General features: G+C 38.2%; 1 protein-coding gene across 1 annotated transcript in view; it reads right to left on the bottom strand.

The window, feature by feature from the left end:
• Positions 1-5,726: 5,726 nt before the first annotated feature.
• LOC150089876 (CKLF-like MARVEL transmembrane domain-containing protein 4) overlaps positions 5,727-23,254 on the bottom strand; it is a 31,715-nt gene continuing 14,187 nt past the window's right edge. The window contains exons 2-4 of the mRNA XM_090368875.1: positions 20,594-20,773; positions 13,459-13,569; positions 5,727-6,500 (exon numbers count right to left, since the gene is read on the bottom strand). Of these exons, the coding sequence (XP_090225001.1) occupies positions 6,387-6,500; positions 13,459-13,569; positions 20,594-20,773 (405 nt within the window). The 3' untranslated portion in view covers positions 5,727-6,386. The remainder of the gene's footprint in view (positions 6,501-13,458; positions 13,570-20,593; positions 20,774-23,254) is intronic.

Below are 23,254 nucleotides of genomic sequence, written 5' to 3'. Positions count from 1 at the left end.
GGTCCCTGATCCAAAAATGATATTACCAGTAATTTTAATTTGCGCCAGTTAATTTAATAACCTTTCGCATGAACAGTATAAATAACTTTACTAAAGTATAGGTACGTAAATGATATCGAAGTGGTTTCTTCTATTAAACTACATTATGACTTCCTCATAATAATAACCGGATTGTTCAGGCAAGAGTTCCTCCTTCACAAGCCCACTCTGTGGTGGTCCATTAAAGATGCCATTCCTATTGCGATGATTATGACTGGGATTCCATGATCTTATCCACCAGTAAAGTAAAACTTTCCAGTCTGTAGTTGCCCATGTCCTTTTTCTCATCTCTTTTTTGGATTGGCGAGATATTATCAGCTTTCGCGAGTAAAGGGTTCAAAAATATCAAGAATTTGCCTGCGGACAGTTATGATTCGAATTCAAATTTATGTTTAAATTTCCATTTTTTTCTTCTTCAGGTGTTGCTATTCTTGTGTAATTGGATTTAAGCTTGAGATATTATTCGGAATACGTGGAAAATTTATAAGGTAATACCTTATTCCCAAGTCATCTAATTCTAAAAGTGTTGTTGATTGTCATCTTAATTCTCTATTTTTTCTCTTCTCTGAAAGTCTTAGAAAAGATTCTTCTTGAACTTTTATCAGTAAAAAAGTAAAAGTAAAGTGCAGCCATTATCAACCCACTGCAGGGCGGAAGCCTCCTCAACAATTCATGCTGATGGAAATGGACCATAATCTGCCACGCTGGTCTAGTGCGGGTTGGCAGATCGACCGGATTCAGCAGTCAGGGGCTTGAACCCCAGTCTACTCAAAGAGCGTGTGCTACTGCACTCCCGCTCCTGCCCACTCGGCTACGGAGGCCTTTTATCAGAGCAATCTTTTTTTTATTTCACTCTAGCACTGTTCATTACAGAATTAGCAATGTTCGATCACTACTTTCCTGCCTGCAGCAGGTAATCGGCAGAATTAATCTGGCTTGAAAGGCGAATAGTGTACATGCATGGATTTTCTTTGATGATGCTTATGCATTTAAACCAGTTGGTATCTCCCCCCCCCCCCCCCAACTTCTTGTGTTGCAGTTTTCTTTCCGATTTCTCCAGTAGTGAAGAACATCCTTTCTAATAGGTGGTTATAGTTTTTGAATGATATTTCAAGTTCTCTTTATCCCTATGTCTGGGTTTCCAAGGTAGAATTCACTCGGCTCTTTTGTTTTAGATTCTACTGTTTCCTTTTTGTTGAATAATGTCAACAAAACTGACATGATTCAACAAAAAATTGAAAAGTAAAGTCAAAAAAAGAAGATCTGTCTTGTTTTGATATCCCAGTCTAGGAGCAGTGATTCAAAGTTATCCAATTTCAAAACATTGATTCAAAAGAGTGTTTCTGGACTAAACGATTATCTTTCTTGGTTGGTCTTGCAAGATTAATTCAGAGCAAAAAAATGAAAGAGAACACTTCATCCAGATGAAAGCAAACGTCTTAAGAGTCTATTGGAATTTTAAGTTGGACATGGCTAAGATGTGATCGAATAAGTATGATCGGAAACTTATTATGAAGTATTTTTCTCTTTGTATTTGGCCGCTTATAACACATAGGTCAACAATTTTGCCTTCAATGACACAGCCTTCTGCTGTGTCATTGAAGCTCTAGTTTATTCTTGGCATTAAACTTTAAGTCGAGTATTGGAAAGTTATGGTTGTTTGTTTTTACCTTCTAAAGGCGCTTTACATTTCATCCGTCCCACTTTTGTGAGATTTAACTTCGCAGAACTTGAAAGTCATCATCAAGCCCTACCGATGCATGTATGGGTAGGGCTTCATGACAGTTTTATCCTTGAAATTTTACAGACCGAAGAGTTAGCTGTTGTTGTTTGGGGGAATTCTATACGTTGTTCAACGAACAAGATATGCGAGAACTGTTTCTTCAATTCTGCCCTCAAGTTGTTTTCCAACCTATACACCGATCTAGATCTTTGGAACGCAAAAGTTAGATTTCGGGTGTTTTTTAAGAAGAGGTTAACTCTGGTTTGCAAAATGCTGTAGTGGCTGTGGCTTTCTTTATGGAAACTGAAGATTACTTTGCCGATTTGATTTCGACTTTCACCATTCCATCTTGAACAAGACCGTCTGTCTGAATGGTTCTTCTAGTTTTCCGCTCAGTGACCCCTGACTGACCTCAGATTGCGACTAAAATTTTCCAGTGTCTTTCCTGAAGTGACATTTTCGCTGGCAGTGTTTTGTTTAGTTTAGTTGTATAACTGTTATGCCACTGCTCATCTATTTTTTTTTAGAAGCTGCAGGAGGGGGGGGGTTCGCGCGAGCCCCTTGTTCAATTTTTAAATATTATCCGCACCTCTTGTTGAAAAAGGTTGTTGTTGGTGGTGGTTTTTTTACGGCGCAACAGCAGCTAAGGCTGTTGAAAAAGGAGTTTGATGAAATTCAACAGATTATTTTAACTGACCCTTAGCCGAAATTCCTATCGAGCGAGGGGAATTAACAAATTGGCAGGACAACCTTGATTGTACGTACATAGTTATCCTTTCCTTTTTTTTTCTCTGTTTCGGCAATAAAGCGAATATACACCAGAGTGATCACTGAATTATGACCACCCCTATGAAAACTGAATGTGACCCGTTGACCACGTGAGGTACGAGAGAGCGGAGTTAGTCGACCTACGTAGCATAGATAAGGTGTCAGTGGTTCAGTATATAGTAAAATTCTGAGCGTGATAGGTAAAAGGAAGGATTTATCAGACTGCGTAGTGTTAGGGTCAGGCGCCATCTGTGATTTCCCACATCTACGTCGCATGTACGCTGTGAAGAAATACAGTACTACTGTAAATGCTAGAAAAGTTTTGTGTGTTGTGTATGACATATTACGTTAGGTTCTGTTGTGTGTCCTGGCATTTGGCCGCAGGGCCCCTGGTGGGACCCTACGTTGCTCGCACACACCACTAGGAGGTAGTCAGGCTGCACATAATTCTCTGGCTGGTCTCCGCCGGGGTCGCCTGAGCTTCCTAGACAGAGGCCAAGTAAAAAAAAAAAGATAAAAAATAAATAAATAATTTAAAAAAATAATAAATAAAAAAAAATGCTGGGTTAGCAAATCCTACATGAGGGTTAGCAGGGAGTCATGTCTGGTTGAATTGCGGCAAGACCGTGGGTGCCATGTCCATGAAGGTTGTTTTTAGTTAGGGAGTACCGATCCAGTCCTGTTCTTGTCCACTTACAGAGGGAAGCGAGTGTCCTTTAGAGATGAAGGATAAGATGAAAGTCAGAAGGCAGTTGAATGTGTAAGATGTGATCTTCTTACAGCAAACAGGTTCTGGGCAAACTTGGTAAAAGCTAGGTAATATTCCTGCTGAGTGATGTACAGATATTCTCTGTCTCGTGGGAGATCATGTATTTTGGAAATTAAACGGCATCTTAAGTCTTCGTAGTGAGGACACGTATAAACACCATATGATCCCAGTCCTTCCTGGCCACAGGAGCAGTAGGGGTCCTGCTCAATACCCATCAGGTTCAGCTTCTGTTTGATAGATCCATGCTCGGTAATAAGATATGTAGCATGGAGACCAGGAGAGAACCAAAAGGGAGCTTTGAGGAAAACTGTAGCGACCTGGGGAATAAATTTCTTCGTGATTGGTCCTTTGCTTGTGTCTGTCCATCTCTGCTGCCAAGTTTGAGTGAGTATAGAGAAGAGGATTAGCTTTTCCATACGAATCTCGTTTGTGAGATTGATCGTGTGGTTAAGAACAGTGGCCGGAACTCCTCTTGATAGGCGATAGTGTATTCCACGGCGGATCACCTCCAGGTCCAAAGGCAGGACCCCAGCCAAAACTTGAAGAGCAGGAGTGCTGACTGTGCGGCAGGCCCTTGTCATCATGAGTAACATGCAGCGCTGTATGGTTCCAAGTTTCCATATGTTTCTAACAGTGGTGACACTGGTAAACCATGCTCCAGCACCGTAAGTAATTATGGGCAGGAACACAGACTTATAGCGAAGAGAGAGGGTGCGTCTTTTTAGCTCCCAGTTGATCCTACTCACACGTGCGATCATGGCCGTGTAGCTACGGATTTTTGTATGTAGATATGCTAGGTGTGGATAAAAGGACAGTTTACTGTCTAACATAATTCTTAAGTATTTGAGTTCCGTGACCAAAGGGACTGTTCGTCCTGCTAGCTTGATCTGTGGTGGTCGGGTGGTCTGTAGGGTTCCCTTGAGTAGAATCGATTTGGTTTTAGCAGGAGAGAGCTGCAACTTGTGGAGAGTGTCCCGATCCTGGAGTATTCTTAGGGTATAGTTTGCCTTGGCCTCGAGGGATGCTCTGGAGTTTGCAGTTAGCGTGAGGATAAGATCGTCGGCGAAAGCATAAGCAGTGACATCGCCTAAGTTCATCGTGAGGAGTTCATCCAGGACGACGTTCCACAGGAAGGGACCCAAGATAGAGCCCTGTGGACATCCTCTATGAATAGGACGTGCGATGCTACTGTAGGTTATGGTTATGCAGATTTCCCTGTTGGTAAGGTACTTCTTAATGCAGCTGTACAAATTTCCCGGTATTTGAGCTTGGCGGAGGCGTCGGAGGATACTCGGCAACCAGAGCATATCAAAGGCTCCAGCAAAATCGACTGAGAATGCCAGATAGTATTTTTCATTGGTAGTTATGGCTGTCTGCGTGGGGAGCACAGTGTTATCATCATCCTCCCCCCACACTGGGTGGAAAAGGCCCGGATTCGAATCCCATCGATGACGCGGGGAACTTTAATGCGCTTTTTTCACTCCGTGGCTGGTTTAGTCGGTCTCAGGCGTAGATAGCAAGGTTCCTCCCCCCCCCCCCAGAAACTGGGGGATTTTTGTCCAGCAAAACAGGCAAATCGACCATAGAACAGACGAAATTTACAGATATAATGCACAATGCACGGCAGATGAGTTTAAATATTCGGGTGGCCTAATATAATAGTTTTTTTTTGTCGTCTAAAAAATGCAAATAAAGCTTTTTGTCGTCTAAAAAATGCAAATAAATTCAATTCCTTCAGTCCATATCCCAAAAGCTATGCCTTATATTTAAATCAAGCACAAAATCGTTTAATTCATTTTGAGTTAAAAAATGAGGCTTCTTCGGGTCTGGGTATTCATAGCTCGTGTGGACTGTTTCCATTGGGTCATCTGTGTTTTCCTCTTCTAAGGACCAGGTTTATAGAGTAACAGGTAGTTCGACAATGTAACAGGACTTTTTTTTTTTTTTTTGGAATACTGCGTACAGGTCTGGAGACCTCATTTTAGGAAGGATGTAGAGTTTCTGGAACGAGTACAGAAGTGCAACCAGATTGGTGAGGGGAACAAAGAGGTGCTCCTACCAAGAAAGGCTTAATTTCTTCAGATTGCAGCGTCTGGGCATCAGCTCAATGCTGAAGGAATTCTTCCTCTTGTTCAGATTACGCACCTGAGGGGGCATAAATTCAAATTGAGGAAAGCCAGTCGCAGAATAGATGCGCGGAAATTTGCCTTTAACCGGCGAGTGGTTGATTTCTGGAACTAACTTCCATCTGTCGTGGAAGTTAATATCTTAAACAAATTCAAGGAAGAACTGGACAAACTTTTAGAGCGAATGGATGGGTGAAATGGAATTTCGTTGTTGACTGGCGTAATTGAAAATAATATCGAATACCACCGCCCTCCCCCCCCCTCTCTCTCTCAATAGTAAAGTTTGACACCAACATCAAAATTGATGTTTATTTAATTTCATTAAATGAATATTTATTTTATTTTGGCTGTACATGCGTCTTAAAGACAGGAAGTAACAGTCACAGGATATTTTTGGAAATATTTCGAAATGGCAATGCTTGTATAAACTGAAGGATCAAAAGCCGGTCCTTTTAATCAAGTTATTTAAGTAAACTGAAACATATACATCTCTTATAAAATTTCATACACAATAAGAACCCAACTTGTTCACTGTGATTTCTGTCTTAGAATTTAAAGAATTTAACAATAAAAATTGCTTGATCGAAGCAAGTTAATAAGTCTAGCCATATACGGTTTTTTAACCGAATATTAACAATATTCAAAAAATAAAATAACAATTGCCAAGGTTAATTCTGACCAAAGTATAACACAAGGTATGCGTGTGTATATATAAAAAACAAATGAGAGAATTTATTCAAATTGACATCATAGCTCACAAACATTAAGTAGCACGAAATATGTACAACAAGTTAAACGTGCATAAACTTTCAACGTATTGCTAACATGCTTTAGATGCTGTAATCTTCGTATAACAACCAAATAATTTTAAGAAAAAAATAGCGATCATAACAAACACGTGAGTGAAATATTGGCAGTGAAGTGAACGTGCATTTTAACTCAGTTTTCTTTCTTTTTCTCTTCAGGCTGGTTCTGCTTTGTTTACTGGTATCGGGCCTTCGTACGAACCTCGGAACCAACGGTAGTCTAGGTAAGCTGATGCAGCCAGCAGCAAGAACCCCAAAATGCCGAAAACCTAAAATATAAAACGAGAAAGTTGTAAATAGAACGCTAACACAGTTGAGTTTTTATGAAAGATGGCACTGACGTAATTCTGAAGTAACTGCATACTTTAGAAGTGGTTATGGGTCATTAGGCACAGCGCCACTTAGATACAGATATGGACCTAACAACAACTATTTACTATCAGGATGTTTCTAGAGAGTAATGGAAGAAAAAAAACAAAACAAAGGGAATGATATGTTCGATTTTTTTGAGAAGTTTGACCATGGATATGAATTCTTAATTTAGGGATGCAGAAATTGTAGGGTCATGATAGTGTTTGTTTTGTATATTCAGGACAACAACAAAAAAGCTTTTAAAAGAAAACGTATGATAGAATTCTTCATATAACTACAATAACATAGCCAAAATAAGGGTGGAATTATTTTGTGTGATACACACAATTTCAAGACAGCTCAGTTATATCTCATTTTTTAAAAGTTATTCTTTGGATTTGACTAATGAGATTTAATCTAGTGGTTGGGAATCAATAGCAGTTAATATATGATTTCTGCAAAACGTGATGGACAAATTAAAAAAGAAAATAAAAAAAAAAAAACTCTAAATAGAAATTGTGATTGATACCCCTAGGCCAGTTTGGTTTTCAGCGCCTGATCATTTTTAATCTTTATAAATTTTAAAAGGAGGGGCATGTCCGTAATAGAACATATTTAAAAAAAAAAAAAACTTACATAAAATTAAATTTACAAACAGGTATATAACAACAATAAATTATACTTATAAAAATAGGTGTATATGATAATAAAATGTAATAATTTTGCAAAAACAAAGTAAAAAACCTTCTTCAATAAAGTATATAAGCTGTGTCTATAAAGTATAAGAATAATTATTGAAAATCGTAGTAAAAAAACAATTTTTTTAAACTAAATTAAAAACTTTTCTGGCTTTTACTGTCGCAAAATTTGTTATCAATTCTTCCATATCAAGTTCTTTTAAAATATCTTGCTCAATGGATAATATTGTTAAACCGTCTAATCTTTCCTGACTCATAGTTGTTCTCAAAATGAGTTTTAATAAATTTCAGTTTCGAAAAAAAACTCCTTTCCGCGCTAGCCACCCAAACGGGCAACGTTAGGAAAATGCGGATAGCAAAGAATAGGTTTGGTAAGGAAGATATTCGATCCAGTTCGCAGACTATTATACAGGGCAAAGCGTTAGCAGTACCTCCTGTTTAATAGGCATGTATAAATTAGTTTTCAAAGACCTATTAATCCAGTTAACTGCTTAGTTAAGTAATTAATTGATTAACCGGTTATTTAATTTTTCTCGTTTATTGAATGCCCTAGACTGGTTCACAGCTGTAGCGTGATAAAACGAGTTTGGTACGAAAAGTAAAATAGGCGCCCCAAAAATAAAATTTTTGATCAAAACGGAGCCCCATGCAATACAGCGCCTGGTACAAAAAATCAAATAGGCAAACCAAAAACGACGCCTCTTGCAATACGGCTTTTGGGGGACAGCGGATTTGCCAGTTTCTGGCTAGGGGCCGCTTGTTGTTTTTGTTAATAAAGAATAAATACCACCAACGCTTCGGCTCTCTGGTACTCTTTAATACTATTACTTTTTTTTTTTACAATGTTGGCGCCCCAAAGCTATTGCGCCCCTAGGCCGGTGCTTCCTCAACCTAAGCCTAGAGCCGGCCCTGATGCTAATGCACTAACTCGTATGACAGTGTAATACTTGGCTTGAAAATATAAACTGTTTCAAGTACTGCTAAGGTTTTTTTTTATTGGCTTCTGTTTTTGATCGGCTAAAAATGAAATGCACAAAATGAAGTTTGAGGAATCCAGCTGGCTTTTAATGGCACATTGATCTACAAAGGAAGCTTGATTCCATCCAGCGGCACACTCTACTTGCCATCACTCGAACTTGCTGCACCGTCAGCACTGGTTGGGGCTCATGCCACTCCACCTCGAAGCCATTGCCAAGGGGTTTTGTCAATGCTTCAGGAAATCTTTTCCAGCAACAATACTCAACTTCACACTGGACCCAACCAATAAGAACGTATACCTACCTCATTCAAATTTGGCAAGACGACTGGAATACCACCCCTAAAGGGTTGGTTACAAAGAAATCATTCCCGAAATCATCATCACCTTCCCGCAGTCACCCGGTTCATTTTCACTACGTCTCTATACCAGGTGTCTTCTCACGGGACACGGATCTTTAAACCAGAAACAAATGGGAGCATGTGCTATGCCGTGTGAAATTTATCATCCATTCAGACGCATCATGTGGCAAACCTCCAATCCGGCCCACGTGGAGATGAAACATTTTTTTCGTTATAGATGAGCAGCACTACAAAGAACTGTCCACATTTGCAGTCTTCACGCACAGAGAAAGCATCTCACCCCTAGAAACTGAAAGGACAAAAAAAAAAAAGACAACTGCAATACAGGCAACACCGCCCCACCTCAGGGGTACCACAACTATCTAAGCATCTCAAAATCACCTTTCTCGTAAACCGGAAATGAGAACTGTGCAGGCATCCTCTTCAGGGCGCGGTATCTGTCGACTTATCAAGGTTACCTTGCACCTGTATACCCTCGGTTTGGTCAGGTGCAGCTGACATCTGGGTTGCCAATCTGGCACTCACCTTTGCAGACGTCCCTTGTTCTGCAAGCTGTCTTCCTTGGTCTTCGGCTCCCAAACCAGGGGTGATTCCTAACTTCTCCCTTCCCACCTCTTTCCTCTGGAAGGTGCCTTCTTCCCTCATCCTCCTCCCTACTTTGACTCCTCCACTTGGCTGGCTCATATCCCAGCGGTGGTGGCGGGCAAACACAGGGTCCCACTAGGGGACCCTGCGACCAAGCAGCCAGAGACAACAATAGAACGAAATACAATACTACATAAACCAGACACTACACTTTATCCTGACTTTTGAAGTAGTTCTGCATTTCATCACAGAGTACATACGGCGCAGATATGGAAAACCACCGGTGGCGTCTGACCCTAAATACTACGCCACTATGATCTCAAAATGCTGGATTGGATGAAGGTGGACGATGTGATCTAGGAAGAAATTTGTAGACAGAAGAGAGCATTTTCCAATTCAAAGGCCGAGTGAACAGTCACAGTTATCAGATATGGCGACTATCGTCTCCACATACATTTGTACAAGAAATTCCCCTTCCATTCTCAACATGCTAGTATGTCCATTTTTACCACTAAGCTTACTAATTGCGTTTACTACTAAGTACATACGCTTACATACGTTTTCTACTAAGGGGAAGCCTGCTTTTTCGAGAAGGTTTATGCTCGTGACCAGCACCATGGTGCTGGGACAATAACTTCCATGCAGATAGGCCACAACCCAAAATTACTGATATCTTTCGTGTCCACATAGGTTTTATATAGTCAGTTCCAAATTTCAGCTCAATATGATTAATAGTTTTACCATATATAAGCGAGGCAAGTTAAATATAACTATCCTGTTGCACAATCCTTCAATGATAGGGAGATGACACGAATGGAATAGGAAAAAACCACGGTCTTACTGTGAGTGGGAGTTACCGTGAATGGCAACTTTCTTCTACACTATCCTCCAAACAGTGATATAACAAGTATTTATTCAAAGAAATTAAATAGCATGCTAGTCTTCTTCGTGCAATGCATCGTGGAAAAAAAAATTTCTACTAATTTCTGGTAAAACCGCTAGTGGTATTGTGCTCCATTTCTCCAGCATTCGTGAGCTCCACTTACGAAGAGGGCGGTCTTGGCCTAGCTTTCATTCTCTATTTCAGTTCATTCCAAAGATTCAGTTCGGTTGAGCTCTCTCCTGGCACCGCAATGTCCCGATACTATTCTCTTCAAAACCACGCGTTTCCCGTCATTGCTGTCTGCATTGGAGTCTTGTCATGTTGGAAAGTGCAAAGGCCACTTCCATAAACTTTCCACGCTGTAAAGCATACAGAAGAGCATACGCAGCATCGATAATTTCATGTACTACAACCAACGGAAGTAGTCTATACCATTTGAAGCATCTAAATACCCCGACTACTCCTTCCTCCCAATCTCACAAAAGTTTAGGAAGGGCAATCGTAGTTTTGGGGCGTAATGTTAGTCTAAGGTAATGCTACCTTGTCGTTTTTTAGATTGTTGCCCCCGAAAGTGCGTTAACCCTTTCCGTGTGCTCACTGTTCTGCACAAACGTTTGAAATTTAGTTCGGTCAAACTGATGATCAACTTTATAGGCTAAAATATTTCTACATTTCGTAGTTACGAAATGTCCTGCAATCAGAATGGTCTTCCTAGACTAGAATAGTATAATAGGATATTTATATATAAGAAAGCAGATATTTATAGGTATGTTTAGTGCAGGGCAGGTAATAACAATCGCAAGTAATGATGATTCATAACATAATCAAATATACTAACAAAAAATGCACTTATTACGATAATGGTGCGTTTTTTGAAAATAATTCTTGAAAGAGAAAAGGCAAGACCATAACCAAGTTGTTCTACATAGGTTGAAGAGGTCCAGAAGGAATTCTCGAAAACTGATCGTCACAGTAGATACAGTCCTACAGGCCCTGAACATTACTAAAAGCATTTGACGTTCAATGGCATGGAACAAATGGTAGAAACACAGCTTTGTAATATAACGGTAGAGAGCGAGAATTAACACCCCTGTTTAGAAAGACGCAGAAGTGAGAAGGTAGATTTTTTTTTTTTTTTTACTTTCTCTGAGAGATGTTCCAAGTGTTTAGTAAACGTATAAGTTTACTATCAATGATCAGACCAAGAAATTTTAGAGAGGAAACCATGGACAGTGATTTGTTTTGAAGTTTTACAACAGGTGGCCGTGAAATATTAAGCGAACCCTTAACCAGCATCATTTTAGTTTTCGTGGAGGATATGAATAATTTATTTATGGTGGACCATTGAGAGAGATCTGAGATGACTAAATTGGCAGTACTTTCAAGAACGATGTTCCGGACGAGTGGTACAAGAGAGCCCTGGGAGCAGCCCCTAGTGACAGAGCGGGAGACGGAGTGAGTTAGAAAAAATAAAAACTGTACGATTTTCAAAATAACTTAGAAGGTTATAAAGAGGATGAGGACAATCAGCAGCACGTAAGCGCACAAACAGACTACACCACCATAACAGATCAAAGGTCGCAGGTTGTCTTATAGACTGCAGAGTCAGGGCCGTGCAAATGGGGAATACATTGGATGCACTGCACCAGTGCCCCTAATCTAGGGGGTCCAATCGAAGGAGCCATCAAAGTCTCAACATAAATAAACAAGAACCCTTAATTCCTTTCGCATCTGGACCCCCAAGTACCTTTGCCTTCCCATTGAGCCGTTGATTAATGGTTATCAGCGGGCCGAGGTAAGCCACGAAAAGTATCCCCAACTATAATACCACCGTTTCCAGCCTGCCGAACACCAATAGTGCATTCAGGTGCAGTGGCCTCATGTTGCCTTCTTCAAATGCTAATACGCCTATCAGCATGATATAGTTGGAAACGGGATTCATCAGACCAGGTAACAGATTACAACGTGTCGGTGGTCCAGTGTTGCTGATTTGCCCATGCAAGGAACAGTTTCTTATGTCCGGCAATGGTATGCGTACCCGTGACAGCCGTCGATTGCTAAAACCTAGACGAACTAATGTCAGGTGCATAATCCATATGCATATTTGTCTAGCAATTTCTACGTTGTTGTTGATTTGGTTTTAGGAGCATCGGCAACTAAGGCCATATTGCTCCGTGTATACTCTGTAAATTGCCTGTATTTTGAGGTCGATTATCTGTTTGTTGGGCGAAAAACCCGAGTTTGCGGAAGAAAAACCATGTTACCCTCTCCTGAGACCGAGTAACACAGCCGCGTTGTGAAAAAGGCCCATAAAAATTCCTCCCGTCATCGACGGGATCCGGGATCCAAACTCGGCTCTTTTCCATCCTACATCGGATGGAAAAGAGTTCGAAAAGAGTCGAGAGCGAAGTAGGGAGGACGGCGATCCTACCAACTGTGCTATCCACGTGGGCTTCTACGTTGAACTGGGTGGTTAGCTGAGCCACTGTGCTGCGTCGCTGCTGTGTTGCGTGATGAGACACCACGCTTACCACGAGCATTGACCACGCTTGGCCGTTCCATGTGTGATCTTTGGCTGTTTTTTCTCTTTTGGAGTACTTATCCATGTTAGTTGTCGAAATATTTGCACCTACATGTCTTGGCCCCATAATCATGCCACGTTCGAAATCAGACCGATTCTTCCTCGCAGATGCTCAAAAATTGATCGATCGTCACGTGTGCGAACTGCAATCTTATATCAGCTGTTTTGGACTTTCATCTTTGTCCAGTGTCACAGACCAGTGTCTTTCACCAGTGTCACAGACCAGTCCATTTCTACACATGGGGGGTGGGGGTTGCTAATGCAAAGCTAACTCAATGTATATGTGTATGGTCAGGAGGTTTTAAATTTTATTTTCCTTGAAGCTAAAGTGTTAAAATGTGTGCTGATTTCTGGAATAATTACCACCTTTTGTATGAGATTCTCAACAAGAAATTTCGAATTTTCAGTCATTACGATGGTGATATGTGATAGATTACTGCCATTACAGAAGGAAGTAATAAAGGAATTTTTAACTCACACTTTTGATTCTTAGGTTTAGTCTAACAAAATGATTTATCCTTCTAGACATAAATGTTTAAGTGATTTTATTTTTACAATTAACCTTTGAGATAATTCTATGAATTTCTAAAACGTTATACTGATCTCAGAGTAATAAAAAGAAAAGAAGAAATTGGTTTTTCTTGAGATTTCTTTAGCTGAATGTGATAAAAATAAAATATCAAATGCAGTTGCTCAAATGCACTACATGTTTCTTAATGTCTTCAAAAGTTAATTATAGCATTCTGGGAATGAATACTGTAATTATCATACCACAGAATTAAAGTACTTACCGCTGCTGCTACTCGGGCCCCCATTCGGAAATTGCAAGAACCAATTGACAGGAAGATTAAGATAGTTGCAATGAAGTACATTACAGTGTAAATTATGTCGTTAATCAGCAGCTAGAAAAGAAATTAATCAGATATAGTTTAGATATAAAGTCTAAAAAAGAAGCAAAAATAGTTTTGTAAGGTTTCTTACATTTAAAAAAAAAATTGTATTATTGTTATTTCAAAGCATTCATCTAAATATATTAAAAAATATGATTGATGTGTTCAGTTTTGCAAAGTTTAATGGTGTAGATACTGATCGCGTTTCTGAGAGTGCACTGCTTATCAATACAGGTTTGTTTTTAAGATTATATCTAATCTTCTGGCAATCCTCTTAAAGCGAAAATACATTCCATTTGCACAAATAACAACTACCTAAAGTAATCATGTCAGTATTAGCTCCTCTTGTTAATTCAATCAAGTTTTTGGGGTTTCTTCAGACTCCAAACTTAAGTTTCTTCTTAAAATTTTCAAAATCAAGAATTATCATCGAGTATACAATTATCCCCGGAGCAATATGGTCTTAATTGCTAATGCTCCTAAAAACCAAATAACAACAACCTGACTTTGACGGTGAATTACTTCAAATGAAGAGAAAAGTTAGTTAAAGTAGCAAGTCACCAGGTTTTGAAAGTCACAGAACTGACTCGAGCATTCTCAGTTGGTTTGTGGAGGTCAGAAGAGCAGATGTGCGGGATTCATCGGAATGAGTTGTTTTGGCATTAAACTTGTCAGAAGGTGAATTGAACCACGAGCAAATATCAAGTTTTATATGCTGGAGTTATTTTTTAACTCTGCACTATCAACCCAGTGGAGAACTTTGGTTTTTTTTTTTAACAATGAAATTAATAAATGGCTTCCATCCACTTTCCATAAACACAAATGTTAAGTTTATGCTCCATGTCTTTTCTACACGTTTCCACGGGCATCTGTAGTTTCAGCATTTTTTAAACTAATTCGAAGCTTTTCATTTTCAAGATATGCAACAAAGCCTAATCATGCTTCAGTTCAAAGATCTCCAAACCATCTGAAAATAATTGTAATTTGTTTAAAAAAAAAAAATCTGCTGAATTTTTCTAATACATAAAAGTATTAATTACTATTTTATTTTACTTAAATATCGACTTTAAAATAAATAAAATTACAAATACATTGTTAAAATTGTATTAAAAATCTTTTGTTCAAAGGGGGGGGTATCGTTTTGAAAGCATATTTTATTGATGAGAAAACCACACCCATACGTACGGTATAGTAGACATAACTTACTGGTACTTTTACAGATACAGTATCATATTTCAGCAGTGTTGAAGAATGATGATATTTAGCTCAGGACCCTGGATGTGCCAAGCCCATACTCACCAGACGTGTATCTGGTGAGTATGAGTCCCTGGGGTGCGTTATGTTATGAAAAACAGCTAATAATAAAACTCGTCCAGTTAAACTAGGGTTCTTAACCATAAAGTCTTGCCTTTTTAGTGAAAGCCATACAGATAGAAAAATAAAATTCACGCGGACCGGACTTCATTCGCCACATCAATTATAGGCGCATTATAGCCAAAGCAGATTATGCGCCACAAAACCCCCACAACAACATCAATTATACAAGACATTCTGATAATTGTAGGCCACATTTGTAGCTGGAATCAACACACCAGAAAAAAGCCATTTAAAGAAAGTTCAGATATGCAAGTGACCTCAAGCCAAAGGCTTTGTGCTCATCATGGCACAATACTAAAGAGGAGCAGTTGCTCAAAGCTACGCGTTTGCATACATGAACCTTTCATTGCTATGGTGTGCTGAACCCTTTGCAAAATTTTACCTACCATTATCAGAATACCCTGTATAATCAAGGGGGGTTTATAAAACTAGTGGTTTTATTAATAGTTAAGTCCTCTTCTACAACTTTATTGAAATCTTTCATACAGCATTGGTTTTCGAATATGCGTTTCGAATATGAGTAAATAACATTCATGAACTTTTGAGACTGCAGAAAAAGGAGTCTTTAATATAAATATGGATAAATTATAATTCAGCTTTGAAAAATGCTATAAAGAGCAACTTATGAAATTATCTTCAAACATAGTGGAATTTGGACCATTAAATCCACTAATGTTTTATTCCAGGTTCTACTGTAGAATCCTTTGTCTACCGAGGTTCTTTTTCTATATATGAAATCCTTTTTCGGTTATAATGTTTCTTTTCTGTTATTGTATTTTTATAAAAATAGTCTTTGTATTGCAAGTTCGTACAATGTAAATGGAGCCGACCTCTAATGCATGATTTGTTAAAAAATTAAAAATATTCGGCAAACTTCCGTTTTATACTCCAAAATAAGCTCACAGATCACGTTATGTTTTAAAAATTGAAAATCCAGATACCTGAAGTGTTTCAGTTAATTATGTTCCTCTTCATTTATAATGGTAATCATTTATTTAATAAATGAATTACCATAAATGCACTCCCATTCTCCATATAGCATTGTTGTTAATAACTAATGTTTTCAACAAAAATATATCTACAACCGAAACATTAAAAATTTTCCAAGCAGACACATCAGTGCCTTTGACATCATTCTGCTCAAGTTAAAAACAATCAGGTCAGGCCCTGATTTTTTAAAATCTTACCAGTCTTAAATTTATTTTGAACCACTGATAAAGTAATTTATGGTGTTCTAAGGAGGGTTTTTTTCGGATTTAAAAAAAAATAAATAAAAAAATATATATCGTAGAAAGACCAATATTTCTACCTAGAATAAGCCAACTCAGCTCATCTTGAAAAGGAAAATTTGAACTTGGTCTTTCCAAACGATCGGAAAAGGCTGCCGCTAATAAATCTATTGCAGTTTCCTCTAAAGCTCCTAATTGAGGACAAGAATGCATATTTGACTTATGATCAAGCTATTACTTTTTCATTTGCAGAGGAAAAAGTTTTTTTCTTAGCAAATTCTAAAGATTACCAGTAGTCCTTCATATCAGAGACTTCACAAAGTCGGAAAATATTTAAACCTATATGACGTAGTGAATTTTTATGATATTGCGAGTCAAATTCGTTGTAAGTTAGAAGAGTGGTATTTTGTCTGAGACTGTAAAAGGGTACGGATTCTGAATTCTCAGTTAAGGCATTGAGAGTAGGGTTAGGCTGAAAAAAAAACTAATTTTTATGAGAAAAACTTAAGTCAAATTTAAGCATGAATATTGTTAATGGATACCAAAACATGTAGAACTCCATTTATTTTAGGGCACCTGTCGAAACCAAACAAGTCAATAAACGCCACCCTGTGGAACCCCTTCAGAGGGGTTCCACAGGGTGGCGTTTTGTCAGCAGCGCTGTTTGCAGCGGCTTTGTAATCTCTGCTAGCAAATTTCCAAAACATGATATCGTACGCCGACGATCTGAAGCTCTTCATTCGTTCGGATCAGCCGGAGCAAGCGGTCTGTTCAAAGAGTTGCAACAAAACAAATCTCTCAGATAAGCACATTTCTTCAATACATCGATCTTGGTCTAAATGCCGTTTACAAAGAGGAGAAGAATAAATCCAATGCACATCTCTATAAATGGACATCAAATTAAACTTGTCGACTCTCACAAGAAACTAGGTTTGGTTTGAGATTCGAACCAGTCTTTTCTTGAGCACTTCAAGAAAGCAAAAAACAAATTCTTCGCAGCCCTTTGGTCTGCTCGACAGGAACTGGTTGGTTACGGCAATAAGCTAATAACAAGGTTTGCCGGAACCTGTGTGGTAGAGGTGGCGCTCTACACATTGGAAATCTGGTCCTCTGCCCCTCCAACCTATCTGCGGTAGTTCTTGGGGATTGAGTATTGGCTTATTCGCTCCCTCAATAGGACTTCCCCTTACTACACTCGCTAGGGGTATACCACACTCGCTGCATGGAATGACCCCTTGGAAGCAATTCATCATCATCACCACTCGCAACATAGTTACCCTTTCCAAGCTCATTTCCGGTAGACTGAATGCTCCTATCATCGATAACCTTATCATCCTGCCCACGAAGAACAGCAGAATTAACCGGCAAACATCTTTTATCAGACCTGCCCTCAACCAAATCAGCTCGCTCATCCATATGTTCCCAACAAACACGATTGAACTCCTCCTAAATATCAACCCCGAGACGATTTGCGTTGACAAAGCATACAGATCAAAAGTTTTAGCTGATACCTAGTCCTGCAATTTTAGATCTTTCATGTCACCATCGCTTTACGTGGCTGTGTTGGAGGATGATATGCGCTCATTCTCCTGTTCCTGACAGCCTGCATCCCCGCACTCTTCTTGGACACACGCTGAATGTATTAAGAGTATTATGTCGAACCGAATGTCTTAACTTCTGTAATTAATTATTGGCTTGATCTCTGTATATTTTATTTTACCCAATATTGATATGTATTAATTTTTATAGTTGTGGTACATCAAGGGGCGGATGTAACTGTTTTTTTGCCTGATTAAATAAATAAAACCTTATTATTTCAGTTTCTAAATTCCTTTGCTTTCCAACCCTATGCTATACGTCCACATTATCCCGTTTATTAAGTGAGAAAATTTCCTTGATCACATATTTTCCTCTATCCTGGAAAAACTACTGCAATTTTCAAAAGGTTTGAAAGTTTTTTCTCTAGTATACAGCTAAGATGAAGCTCCGTGCAAAATTTCATTAAATTTGGTTCAGTAGAAGATAAATTATTGTTGCCATCATACAAGTATGATTACAACAATACAAGTTACAATAATTCGCTTCTGGTGGAAGCCGAAAGGTGACGTAACTTCCGTAACCCTTTTCGCATGACGATTTTTCGTTACAAAATTTTTGGAATAATGCCAGTAAAAACGTTTTTACTGGCATTATTCGAAAAATTCGTTCTTCATTACTATTTTGAAAAATAGTAATGAAGAACGTTCCCTAATAACCTACATTTTATCACCGACTAACTGAAAAAAAAACATTTCAAATTATCAAAAACCATCAGATTATATTTGCCATAGTGCATCCAGCTGATATACAGTATACTATAAATTAATTTATAATACAGTATATTGTAATGAAAGAACTGTTGTAGGTGTTTGTTAAATTTATCAATGCGCTCTTATAACAGGTTTTGTTTTTTTAAGATATGCCGCGTGGTCGGAATTCATAATTCAGATGATTCCTTCTGCCTACACCTTGAGGAAATTTTATTCTACGAAATCAGAAACGATTATTTGATCAAGAAAGTGTTACCTGACTTAAAAGTCAGTGTGTTTTGCTTATTTTGGTGTTAGAATTAGTGACCAATACAAATCGTGGACCCCCCCTCCCACATCATTCTGTTATCAGTATGTTGAAAATGTGAGACAATTACGGAAAATTAAAATCTTATTCATTTGATGAATCTTCGGTGTGAACCCGAGACTTCTATTTTTTGATCACAGAGATATCAGACCGCTATTTTTGAATCTGCAATATTCCCAGATGCAGCTTCAAGAGCAAAACATATCCAAATCAGTTAGCAACAATTAGCCCTATTCCACCTCAGTAAAGTACCTCAGTAAAAATATACCAATGTCATCTATACTTCGGAATTTGGATACTTCCAGCACAGACTGGAAGTATTCTCAAGGTATAGTGACTTTTAAGGTGAAGTTGATGCCGCGTCAAAGAAAACGCCAACGTTTACACAAGCCGAAGGGAACGATTTAATATAGCAGATGAATTCAGCACAGCTTTTAAGATTCCAGATTGAGCGAAATGAATCTGTTCGCACCATCCGCTTGGTATAGGTACACAGAGAAAAAATTCATTCCTAGTGTTAGATAGCTCAATCAATGCATTGGGCGTTATGCACGATCCATCTGAATGGATATTTCCTATTGACAGCTGCATGACAAGATTGTGATTTCTGCTGCACACTAGAAAAATGTTATCCTCAATTATGGTCACCTAATTCTTGCACTTAAAGGAGACTTACCGCAGTCGGAAATTTCTATTAGAAAAGGTGAAATGTTGCGATCATGAGTAGATATTGGTAATTTAAAGACGCTAACCATACAACATTATTCACAACAGTCAGGAGTTTGTCACAAATTTCCTTGCTTTCTGCACGAATGGAATAGCAGGACTAAAGCGGGTCACGGGATTAGGAAGAAGTGTCCAAAAAGCACCACGAGTCTCTCTCTCTCTCTCAAACAAAGTGCTTATACCACAGATACATATAAAGCTGGACCAATGAAACAGTTTGTCAAGGCCATAGATAAAGAGGAGGTTATTTTAAACTGTTACTGAAAAAAAGTGTTGAATGCCTCGCTGATGTTTTTCACCCATCACAAATCAGAGAGCTGTTGCAAAATTATAATTTCACGATTTCCATACCTTGGAAAGCAGTGGCGACTTCGTTAGTATTCTAGAATGTTGTGTGAAATTGTATTGTAGACATTTATGAATTCAAGGGCTACGATAAGACTAAACAACTGACTAGTTTCAAAAATGTGTACTGCAACACTAGCATGAAGGTTCGTCTTCTGCACAGCCACCTTCATACTAGTGTTAATCTTCTGCACAGAACCTTGGCGCAGTGAGTGAAGAGTAGAGCAAAACGTTTCACCATGCTTTCGAGAATATGGAGGGGAAGAAAAAAAAAAGATACGAGGGTATATAGAATGAAGCGATGATGGCAGAAAAGGGATTCGTGTGACCAGCACAAAAGAGGTTTAAAAAAGAAAATCAATACGTGTGACAAAACTGTCGAATTACTAAATAAAATATTGGTTTAATGAGATGGTCAAGTACTTATGTACCTTTGTTCTTAATACTCTGTTTTCCGAACAATCTATTGAATTTTCGAAATACGCTGGATAAGAGCGGAACTCAACTAGGTGTGATTGTTTCATATCCTTCCTAAATTAGGTTGAATAATCAGAATTCCATCTGTCATGCATTTGGTATAAATTTACCAATACCCCACCCACGTATAGTGTAAAAATTTTTATGCATCCCAAAAGGGTTCCAAATGGGTAAATTAATCAGGTTGAATGAGGTTGGTGTTATTATTAGAATATTTAACAAATAAATACAGTAATCTTTTTAAACTGAAAAATCATTTTACTTACCGTGAGAGGCATGTTCACACGTAGACAGTACTGATACAATTGTAAGAGGAACACTACGAGGTACAGTATTACTAAGATTAATGAGGAGATTACCACAAAATTATAGAAGCTGTACTTTCCCCAATCATAACCACAGTAGGCACCTTGTGCTATTGATATGATACCAGCTATAGCCACAGCCTGTAAACGAAATTAAAGAGAAAAGTCATCATCAAGTAACAAGAGATCGACTGGCATTCAAATTATGCGAAGAGCTAAATTAAAAATAAAGCTTCGCATACCTTTTAGAAATGAAGTACAGTACACAATTTAGACCGAGATGTTACTAAAATTACTCTGCTACTCAAAATTAAGTATTAATTCAAAATTTAATCAATAAGCCCATTTTCTATTTCTGTCTTTTAATTTCAAGACTGAAGTAAAAATATAAATATTCCATCAGTATTTCAGGATTCCCCAAACATAACCATGGGCGAATCCCGAAATTTTTGTTGCATTAGATTGTAAACAGAGAAAGATTCTAAGCAGGTCACACTTGTTAAATCTCCGGCGTTTCTTACCTGTGAGGAATTTGTGTGTATTTTTATGTACTACAATAGAATCTGAATAACAACCATCTTATTTAAGATGGCACATTGAAATACATCTACAAATTTCTCCGAATACCGTGGGATCCCCTCTTACAGACATTGTGATCTCAAGTATACTTTTCGCTTTTGTAAAAGTAGGCTAACGATAATTAAAGAAAGAAAATGGCGGGCTGAACAATCAATGTTATGCACTACTGTAAAAACTGTTTTCAATAATGTATTATTACACCTCAAATGCTTACAATGCAAATAGACTGGTTGATGGGAGCATCAACCAGTGTGATACCACCAGTTTTCTTATTGGAAGCTTGACGTGGTGTCAGTCTGCAGAGCAAAGCTCTGGCAACCCTTCCCCCACCCCCCATCACGCAGTATGATTGATGTCTTTCAAGGGTACGGTACGGCTCTAAACAGGTGCTTGCAGGTCGGCCGCTAGATGGTCCACCGGATCGACCCTATTGATAACTCTCTAGGAGGAGTCGGGATCAGCTAGTGTTGTGGGGGGTTTGTTATTATTTTATACCCTTTTGTATGTTTTATGTACTATTCTGTATACCTTTATTATTATTTGACCCTTTCTAATATCCCACTTTTGCATCTGACTTGTGTACCTCACAGAAGAGATTCAGGCTCTATGGAGTTTCTATATTGAGTATTCCTCTTCTTACCGGATTTGGCTGGATATTCAGAATGACAAAGACAAATTTCAATCTAACGTTATATACAATTTATTTATACATATATTTACAGAAAAGAACTGGATCACTATTCATGCACATGTTTTAACTTGATATCACTCCTATTTGGTACATAGAATAAACAATTTCAGTTATGTTAATTTGCATTTAAGTACATTACTTGTCGTATTTTCCGGCTTATAAGACGCACGGGAATACAAGACGCACCCTAGTTTTGACCACATATTTTGGAAAAAATAATAACCCTGCTATTATCCTTCCATACTGTTTACTGTGAAACTAAGAAGCGATCTTTTACCGACTGATGTAAACAAATATGGCGACATGGCGTGATACGGGACGTAATCAGGGGGTAGGTATTAAAAATAAATTAAATGGAGTTACATTTATTTTTTAAAATTTTTCTTATTCAAAAAGGTGTCTTCCCTTCTGCTTGGAAATTTCTCTTCGACTTTCCTCTCAGTTATCACAAAATCGTTTACCTCCCTGTTAGAATTTGATAAAACTTCCAGAATCCTGTAACAAAGAATTCCTATGAGTAAATTTAAATGCAAAATACCTATTCAGTTTGTTAGCAACCTGAGCAGGATCATCAACAGTTAATTCTTTGATATGAAGTAGGCCAATTTGATTCAACCCCTTCCTCCTAATATCTACATAAGTAAAGTCCTCATGAATTTTTTTAGTAAATTTCAAGTAAAGGATGTCCTTGCTGTTTTTCATTGCATCCTTTGTCAAAAAGTTTTTTCATAATTTGTGACTTTATTGCAGAATAGCTTATATCTATCGTAGCCATGTGTATCACCTGATAATTTATATGCAGCCCATGCGTTTTTCTTTTCTGTGATGATTCTCATTAGTTCATCTGACATCCAATTAACTCTAAGCCTTGAACAGTAATTTTTTAGTTGGTACAAAAAGCTTAGTAGCTTCTACAATTACTTCCTGAATGCTTCCCATTTAGGATTTTCTGTTAGTAACACCATCAGTTGGTACGGCTGCATAGAATTTAAAAACCGTCCGAGACCACTGTAGTCACTCTGAAATCAAAAATTAGGAAGTGACATATCGATATATGGCCCGCATCCTCGTGGCAATCAGGAAGCAGAAATTTCTTTTGTTTTATTGCGTTCCTCTTTTTAGTTTATTTTAATTATTAATTTTTTCTTTTTTTTCAGCTATTTCTTTGTCTTATGAAAAATTATAAGAAAGGAGGATGAGGAAGACAATTTTTGCAGTTAAGAAAATTGCTTGCTGCTTCCTGGTTGCAAAGTAGCCAGTCAAACAACACCTCAACATAACCCCTTCTCTCATTTCAAACATGTCGACTGGAGTTAGTGAGTTCTGTTCCCAGCACAAAGTTACAAAGGCAG

This window comes from Mastigoproctus giganteus, chromosome 2 (genome assembly GCF_048544385.1).
Source record: "Mastigoproctus giganteus isolate SK-2022 chromosome 2, ASM4854438v1, whole genome shotgun sequence".
Taxonomy (NCBI): Eukaryota; Metazoa; Arthropoda; class Arachnida; order Uropygi; family Thelyphonidae; genus Mastigoproctus; species Mastigoproctus giganteus.
This window is presented reverse-complemented; position numbering and strand designations above follow the sequence as displayed.